General features: G+C 39.6%; 1 protein-coding gene across 1 annotated transcript; it reads right to left on the minus strand.

Annotated features, from left to right (window-relative positions):
- Positions 1-505: 505 nt before the first annotated feature.
- LOC137090893 (uncharacterized) lies at positions 506-3,333 on the minus strand. Its single transcript, XM_067454889.1, has one exon. It carries the CDS (start codon positions 3,043-3,045, stop codon positions 1,723-1,725), a length of 1,323 nt encoding a protein of 440 aa, XP_067310990.1. The 5' UTR covers positions 3,046-3,333; the 3' UTR covers positions 506-1,722.
- Between the last annotated feature and the right edge of the window lie 6,511 nt (positions 3,334-9,844).

Below are 9,844 nucleotides of genomic sequence, written 5' to 3' on the forward strand. Positions count from 1 at the left end.
AACAACCCAATCGCTGGGTTAAAACAACCCAATTGCTGGGTTAGTCCATATTTGACCCAACATTGGGTTAAAACAACCCAACATTTTTTAGAGTGTAGAACATTCTGTTTAAAACTGAGAGTTCTAAATGGAACCCTATTTGTAAGAGTGAACTATATTCAAAGTCCTCTGAAGTTGTGCGCTGAAACAGACCCAGTGCCAGTTTGAATACGGAGTAAGATTTGAAACCTGCAGTGGAGGAAAGTGAATAATTACACAAAACCATATCATACAAAAGTATCTCCGAACCTCCTGTGTTTTGGAGGGCATCTGGTGTGAACGGCCCCTCGTTAGTGCGCACTTGTTAGTGTATATGCCAGCAGCCGAGGACAGGTGACTCATAATCAACCTTCTTTTCACATTTGGTGTTTGCTTTTTTGTCTGTTGGTTGTTAATGAGCAGAGAAATACACATTTAATTTTTTTTAAAGAATAAATCATGCATATGAAAAAACACCAGAATCAAGTTTTATTTTGCTTTAAGTGAAGCTTTATTCATATACGTTTCTATCAAAAGAAACAATACAGTTTTTCACACAGACAGATGCTTCGGGTTTATACAGTTGTTTTGTCTATCAAAGAGTGCAGAATATAAATTATTGACATACAACTGTATTTTAATGCATACAAATAGCAAACAATTGGTGTATAAGATTCACTGTAATCCACTCTCTTTCTTTCAAGACAAAATATGCTTATAAAAATATAGGTAGCACTTTATTTTACAGTCCAGTTTTGCATGCACATACTATATATTTATAGTAATTACAATTGGGTAATAACTAGTTACTAGTTACCTTATAGTACTTTCTTCGTAAATGCACCGTAAGTGCACTTACTGTAAAATAAAGTGCATCCAAAATATAACATGCATGCATTATAATAATAGCTTAATGCAGACACACTTTAGAAGTGCATAATAATGTCAGCAATGATTAAATCAGTTAATGAATCTTTAGAGGCTGTGAAAGTACTTGAGAGTCGCAACAGTTAAAAGAGAGTTCAAGTTCGTATATTCATGAAGTACACGCTATTTATAGTGTCAAACGACTCTCTACACTGGTAAAAATGCTTTCTTACTCAGTATTTCTGCCTTGTTTTCTAATACAAACATTTAAACGTTCTTAAATCAACACTGAAGAAACATAGTGTTGGTTTAACTCTAAAAAAATAGGTTACTTATATTTTTTTTAAAGTTAAACCAACAATCATTTTTTAAATTCATTGAAATAAAAAACTATTTTAATCAAGAGAAACCATAAAAATGTGAAATATCATGATTTTTACGGTGAAGATACTTTTACTTGAGAATAAATATTAAGTGAGTTTATGCTCAAAACAAGAACAAATATCTTCCAGGGGGATCTGAAAAAAAATCTTGATTCAAAGGAAAAACATTTTGCTTGTTGGTTTTACTTTAAAAAAGTAAGCTGGTTGCCTTAAAATATTGAGCTCATTGAAATTAACATTTTTAGTTATTAATACAATGAAGGAGAGAGAAACTCAAAATGTTACGTTATCTGAATCACATTAAGATGTGATAAATCATGAAAATATTAATTTACAGTGTACTTGTATCTTGATTTAAGAATGTTTAGATATTTACACAGAAAAAAAGACAATCCCTGATCATTGGATGCATTTTCCAGGTCTTTCTAAATGCCCTTATAGTGTTTAGCTCGTCTCATTTAAGAGCTGAATTACTCTCAAACTCGCATCTCACCGCGCTGATGCTGTCCACGCTGGGCTGGCTGTTCACTCTCATGTGTGTGTGTGAGAACGGGAAGGTCTCGGAGCGGGACATTTTCCCTTTAGCGCGCCCCGCAGCGTCGCTCGGACAGTCTCTGATGTGTCTCATGAATTCAGGAGCCGTGAATCTGCGCATAAGCCTGGTTCCCAATCCGGAGAGCCCAGAAGAGTGAGCTTTGATCCGCTCGGGTTCCAGCTCTTCCCGGCTGAGCAGAAGCTTGCTCTGCCTGGACGATTTGGGAACGCTGGAGCGCAGGTGGGATTCCTCCAGGGCGATGGTGTCGCTCATCTTTGAGCTGTAGAACTTTGCCACGAGAGGCTTTTCATCCTGGAGCGAAGCTCTTTTGAATTTGCTGGCGGATCTGTTGATTTCGTGAACGTCTCCTTGGTAGGATTGCTTCCTGAGATCCAGGTTGAACGATCGGGCTTTCCCCCAGAGCGGCGGGGATTGATCCGTCTCCTGTTCTGCACCTTCTTTTAGCACAGAGTTTTGAATCTGTTTCGAAGCAAACCGCAGGTCGTGGTCCGTCCGTCTGAAGTGGATCCGCAGGTTGTCGCTTACACGCCTCTGAAACAAAGCCGGAAGGAGTTCCTCATGTTTGCTCTGGATTTGTTTGGAGAACCGCTCCAGAACGTGCCTCGGAAGGCGATTGGGCCACCGGAGGTCTTCCACGGGTTCTCCCGTGCTGCTCGTCGGACTTAACGCCTTTTTCCCGCAACTGTTGAGGGCCTGAACGCACTGGTTGTGCCCGAAGAAATCCGCAACTTGCACGGCTGAGTGTCCGGCGTGGTTTGTGAGGTCCAGTCGCAACCCGAGCTTCTTGAACGCCCGCACCAGGAACTCCAGAACGTGATTGTGTCCTCCGCAGGCGGCGTACATTAGGGCGCTGTTTCCCCAAGTGTCCGTGAGCTCCGGGTCGGCGTTAAACTGCACCAGGAGCTTCACCGAATCCAGGTGTCCGTGTTCGCAGGCGAGACTCAAGGCCGTGCGTCCGCGGTCGTCCCGGGCGTTCACATTCGCGCCCTTTTCCAGCAGAAGCTTGGTGAATTTGGCTCGGCTCCCGTGGTCTTGAAGACACACGGCATGCATCAGCAGCGTACGGCCGTTTTCGGCTTTTCCGTTGATGATACGTCCATCCAGAGCGTCCAGCACGAAGCGGGCCAGGTGGACTTTCCCGCTCTGCATGGCTTCCAGGAAGGTTTTGGTGCCGGATCCCTGACACAGATCCTTGGGCCTCAGCATGGTGAGTTTGTGCATTGACTGCAGCTCAGAGTTTCTGAGTCCCGTCTAAGAAAGCGTCTGTGTTTTTATACCTCAGCGCTCTGCACGCCCTCCCTGTGTTGCTACGGAAACAGCCATCCGAGAGCGGCGATGCTGCTATGGCGCCCATTCACAATCACCTCCTCTTTTCTCAGCCGGGAGAGATGCACTAATTCAGAGACAAGAATTACTCAGCGGGAAAAACACGGGTTTGTTTTATTCTCCGGTCTAAAAGGGATATAAAAGGATCCGTTGCCCGAGCAACAGTGTTAACAGCCTTCTCTTTATCATTCCCTTGAGTATATCAAATATATATATGCATTTACAGAAGAGGTTGAAACACAGAGTGCTTTGTAAAGGTTAAGTCGGTGCATTATGGATGTTTATATCCCTGAGTCATGCCTGATGAGCCGTTGGTTAGTATGCAGATTAAAACACATTCTGCCTCAGTCCAGCACAACCCTGGATATGTTTCCAAAACCTTTATTTTCACTTATAATTTACTTTAAAGTGTTAATTTTTTTTATTATATATATATATTTTTTTAGAATTTATAATTATTAGGGGTGTTTGCCAAGTTTAGCATCACTGTAACTATTGCTCATATAATATATAATATCAATCATTTCTTCAATCTAATTTAATATTATACATTATGTATCATATCTTGTTTAGAATACATCATATTTCATATATAATATAACATAATTTCTCATATCTCATATAATAGCATACATTATATATCATATTGAATTTTTCATACATCGTATATCATTTCTGACATATCATGTCATCATCTTACGCCGATCAGGCATAACATTAAGACCTAATATTGCGTTGGTCCCAATTTTGCTGACCCGTCGAGGCATGGACTCCACTAGACCCCTGAAGGTGTGCTAGGGTATCTGGCACCAAGATGTTAGCAGCAGATCTTTTAAGTCCTGTAAGTTGCGATGTGGGGCCTCCATGGATCGGACTTGTTTGTTCAGCACATCCCACAGATGCTCGATTGGATTGAGATCTGGGGAATCTGGAGGCCGAGTCAACGCCTCAAACTCGTTGTTGTGCTCCTCAAACAATTCCTGAAGCATTTGTGCTTTGTGTCAGGAGCATTATCCTGCTGGAAGAGCCACAGCCTCCTCCGGCTCGCCTTCTTCCCATAGTGTATCCTGGGGCCGTGTGTTCCCCAGGTAAGCCACACACACACACACCCGGCCATCCACGTGATGTAATAGAACACGTGATTCCTCAGACCAGGCCACCTTCTTCCATTGCTCCGTGGTCCAGTTCTGATGCTCACGTGCCACTGTTGGTGCTTTCGGCGGGGTCAGGGGTCAGCATGGGCACCCTGACTGGTCAGCGGCTTTGCCGCCCCATATGCCAGCCTTCGCTCCCCACGTGCATCAATGAGCCTTGGCCGCCCATGACCCTGTGGCCGGTTCTCCACTGTTCCTTCCTTGGAGCACTTTTGATAGATACTGACCACTGCAGACCTGGAACAGCCCACAAGAGCTGCAGTTTTATAATATTTCACACACCATATCTCATACATCATATCTTATACCAACCCGATCACATGTAAATGCGTATAAATAGTACGAGTGTGCAATGTCGTGGAATGTATACGGCAAAACTCATTTTGGCGTGCATATGATACGCTGTTTTTTGCGTGCATATAATACGCACTTTATGGCGTGTATATGACACACTCTTGGGTAGGTTTAGGGTGGTGGGGTGGGGGGTTCGAATGTATAATACACTATAAAATGCGTCTCATATGCACGCGAAAAACAGAAATGAGTTTTGGCGTATACATTCCATGACATTGCACACTCGTACTATTTATACGCATTTTCGTGAGATCCAGCTGCTTATACATATATATTTTCTCATATATCAACATCCTTTCATTTCTCATACATCATACCTCATTTATCATATCATATATCATGGTTTTTGGTTCGGGGTAAGGTCTAGTATTGTGGCGGTGAGTTTTGCAAAGGCAATTTTCTCAGACAATGTACAAATAGGTTTTTCACTTATCATACATTTCCTTAAAAATTGCCTTCATTGTTGCCCTGTAGCTCAAAGCGTAGAGCCTGACGCTCACAGTACCAAGCTCAACATGGGTTTGATTCCCAGGCAATGCATGAACTGGTAAAAATGTATTGTTTGAATGCAATGCTTTGGAGAAAGCATTTGGCAAATGCATGAATGTAAAATAGCCATAGGCCTAAACGTGGCCGAATCAACACAGATGGCCTGAAAATACATCTGACCTGAAGTCCCCAGTGCATCTCAGGTGACTTTGATCTCTTCAAACCAGACACGAGTCTCTCCCTGAGGGTTATTGCATTTCCCATAACCAGGACAACCTGTGGCTTGGATGTTACTGATTTGATCTATATAATGGCACACGTGGCGTGGATCATGGGCCGCTGGTTCACAGAAGCACTGCTGGGTAATTCAATTTATGATCAAAATAATCTCCACTTGAAAATCTCCAGTGAAAAGCAACCTGTGAGCTCTTGAAATGTGCCGGGCATGAAGCAGGAGAAGATGAAAAACCTATGATTCAAGAGGATTTAGATCAGTTGATTCTGAGAATGGATCAGTGATTTGCCATAAAGAGATGAAATCATAAGTAGGCCAACAAATCCAGTCATAAACTATCAGCGATGATGTGTAATGATGCACAAAGGCCCAAAAAATAATATTTTCAATGAAAAACTACTTAAATTTACACAAAACATGACTCAGAAGACTTAGACTATAAAGTCCATGAGTCATATGGATTATATTCTATAAATCATATATTATACCCTTCTGTATTCTATAGCAAAATAGTACACAGAGATGAGTCTGAATTGTTGATTCGTAAATGAAAGGATCATAAGATCATCAAGAGCTGCTTTCGCTAGTGCGATATGAACACTCGCTGATTTTTAATTACACTTTTATATTTTAATATAAATCACTGTGAGAGTGAAGCGGGTCCAAGCTGTGCTGAGGCCGAAAGTGAGAAAATACCAGCAGGATCTGCACATGCTTCCATCCGTCCATACGGTCCGAACCTGTTCTGAGCGTCGCTGAAGGAGAAATCAATGACCGGTGAGTCACATCCGTTTCCAGAAGAGCGAAGTTATGCAACAAAACACAACGGTTTTCAGAAAAGATTCTGCCAATCATTCAATCACTGCTGCCTCACATACAGCCATGAAAGAGTTAAAGTGAGTCGATCCTCCTGCGCTGATTTACTGATGTAGTGTTTAAATATGTCATTCACCGGAGGGATTGAGTGAGTTTGATTAACCTCAAGATTTTTGCTCCATCACATCCGTCTCCAATTGTGATGAACTCTGTAGGGAAGAGGCACTTTCCAAGAAAATGGTCTGAAGCTGTACCAAAAAAAAAAAGAAAGAAAGAAAGAAAGAAAAGAAGAAGAAAATCTTCAAATAAATAACAAAATAAATAAATGTCTAATGATTCTGTAAATGAACAAAATGTCTAAATACATTTCTAAAGTAAAAATACATTTATATATAAATAAATAATATAATACAAAAAAATATATTCTGAAACTGTAAGATAAAAGGTCAAAGGAGATCTCCAAACAGTAAGTAAGACAATAAATAAATGTGAATTTGGGAATAAACCGAATAAAAATAAAGACATACACATATACATACATAAATCATTTCTATATAGACACACAAAAATATTAATTATGGTCTGAAACTGTTAAATAAAAGAGGTCAAATGAGATATCCAATTGAAAAAGAATATATTTTGGGAATGAAGAAAATCTAAAATATATATATATATATATATATATATATATATATATATATATATATATATATATATATATACTAAATGCATCTACAGAACAATTTAACTAATTAACTAATAAAAACCCCAAAATGAGAAACATGGTTTCAGATTTGGCCTAAATATATTTTAAACTTTGATCAGTTCCATAAATTCTACCTCTACAATGAAAACCAAAGCTGCAACTCAATCCCATTTTGCACATAATCCATTAAATCAGTGCATCCAAAATTACATGTCCCTCTGAGATGATAAGTTTAGTGCAGTAATCACTCCTGTTTTTAAACCCGGGGCCAAAGAATAAGCTGCAGGGTTAAAAAATATGCCTCCATCATCAGGGCCGCATCAAGACTATAAGGGGCCCTTGGGCTTTTACCTCTTGAGGGGCCCTTCATCCATTGGAACTGCATAATTAATCGTTAAAAGTTATGGTCCCACCCCTTTTACCCCACCAGGTGGCAACAAGTGATAGTTAAATATGCATTTGTCATTGAATCATTCTCAATTTTACTCAATCTTTTTAATCACAAACCCTTTTATTTTACGGGAATAAATGGTATTTAAAAACATCCAAATCTATAGGTCTTTTATATAAAATACACAAATATAAGTGAAAAAAGTGCACTTCCAGGTACTTAAAGACACCATGAATAGGAACTAAAATGTGCTTTTAATATAATATATATTTTTTTAAAATACAGAGATAGTATGTTAAAAACACATTCGTATTCATGGCGTCTCAAAATGTTCTTAAGATTATCGTAGGAAACGTATGATAAGGCCTATTTAATTACATGTAGCCTATGCAGAATTTTTTATTACAACTTTTTGTATCAGCTTTTCCACAGCTCTATAGTGTGGTAGCTAACTATTGAGAGCTCAACTAAGTTGTTAAGTTTAAAAGGAGTTAATTATTTTGATAGACTATCATATCTAGGTTGCTAGCCTGCTGTATCACAACCTACCGGTACATGGTGGTGATTCCTTTTCCCCTTCACCGTCACTGTTCTGACGTTCTACTTTATCTTGCGCTGTTTTTCTGTTTTGCGCACTACTTTTATATTACGAGACATTGCTGTCACACAGTGGCGGAGCCAGGATTTGTTTTTTAGGGGTGGCCGGACAGGGGCCAGCAACCATTCTGCGGTGGCACAGAAATCTTTATTTCAACATAAATTTGTTTGACTGTTATATACTGGACTGTTTTAGTGACTACAACACAAATACAGTTAATTTGTACTTAATTGTAATTGAGATAGTATAGTGAATTAGATCATGGAATTCTGAGTAAATTTGACAATTTCTTAGTGTTATTCCCCACCTCTGGGCAAGGGGCTTACATTATAGCTAAAGTTTAACCTGCTCAGTCAGCTTGTTTCTGGTTCTCAAAAACCCAATAGCTTGTTCTCCATTGTTGCATCTTTCATGGATGGGACATGCAGATAACTACATTATAAAAAATTATAATGCCTAAATTATTCAATCTTCTTTGAATTTTATATAATCAATTAACTCTTCAACAGTTCTGAGTTAGTCTGTAAGGACTGTTTCGAAACCTTGCAACTGAGAAAGTAAAGACTGAATGTTAGTAAAGTAAAGACTTTCTATATTAGTTGTCAAAATAAATAATTGCAACAGTTCTGTCAAAAATTAAACTCAGTAAAAGAAAAAAGTGTGTTCTCTATTAAATCCCTAAGAATATGAATTTATTTAAATTATATAATCAGGACAGAAGTCAACATTTTATTTGCTGCATTTAAATATTATACATTGTTGTTTGTGTAGGCTACTTTACAAGTTAAAGCAAAATAAGCGCCTATATTTCAGTATAAATGCAGTGCTCACATTTATTTGAGCATTAAAAAAAATTATATTATCAGCTTATGCCTTAGGCTGTATTGCTATATTACATGGCAGAATATTTTAGCACAGTTTTGATGCAACTTTAAACACGTTTTGTTTTATTATTTTATACCTTAATAGATTACTGAAATACTACGATTTTGCATGTTGGTAGTTTCTTTTGTGCTTTATTTGAAGTGATATAGCCTACAGCGCGGCTGAAAGCGCCACATTTTCGCGTGATATTCAAGAGTGCGCTTCTCTCGGAATCTAACAGAAGTGTCACCAGTTTTCACATACGTCTTTTGAGCGAACAAAATTTTACCGGTGAGGGATCATGATGGTTGCGGATCATTGAGCGGAGTCACACCGGTCCGTTGCGCTCATTACAAGCTCGATCTTTCTCATCAGAAAACCCTTGTATTGACAAATGGTCGGGTTTAAATCGGGCTCATAATTACAGTTAATGTGTCGGGCAGGGCCGGGCTCGGACAAAATAAGAGGCTCGGTAGAGTCGGGCTTGATTTTTTGAGCTCTATGCTCCAACTGTGACTGTTAATTGCAGGGTTCATTGAGTGAGAGGGTTTGACTGACATTTCTCGAGCAGGACTTGCAAAGCCCGCATGTGCATTCAACGCGATAAAGCGTAATTTTAAAGGGACAGCCAACATATTATAAAATCCGGTTACAATATTTTCCGGCATCATCGGGGCCCTCCCCCAGCCCGGGGCCCTGGGCTTAAGCCCAGGTAAGCCCGTGCATTAATGCGGCCCAGTCCATCATCATACAGGATCAATTTGTGGTGCATTGGACAACATTGCAGACAAATCCCCGTCAAAGAGGAGCTGATGTTTTGCAGTATTTGAAAGCAGGACTGAAGGTGTGATTATAGGACTGTATTTGGTGAAGTGCCCTCAGCTCTTGTGGTCTATTTCAGCCTTTTACTCGTCCAAAAAAAGACCTTCGAATCTTTGCAGGCAGCCGCTCAGCTTCAAGTGAGTTATTGTGTTAGTTCTGTCGGATTGGACGACGGGAGATAATCTATGACTGACCGCACTGGACTCAGGGACAGTCTGTTACTATTTCAGTATCTTTGGTATCTGCAAATATATTTAACAGCAAT

This window comes from Pseudorasbora parva, chromosome 10 (assembly GCF_024679245.1).
Source record: "Pseudorasbora parva isolate DD20220531a chromosome 10, ASM2467924v1, whole genome shotgun sequence".
NCBI classification, from domain to species: Eukaryota; Metazoa; Chordata; class Actinopteri; order Cypriniformes; family Gobionidae; genus Pseudorasbora; species Pseudorasbora parva.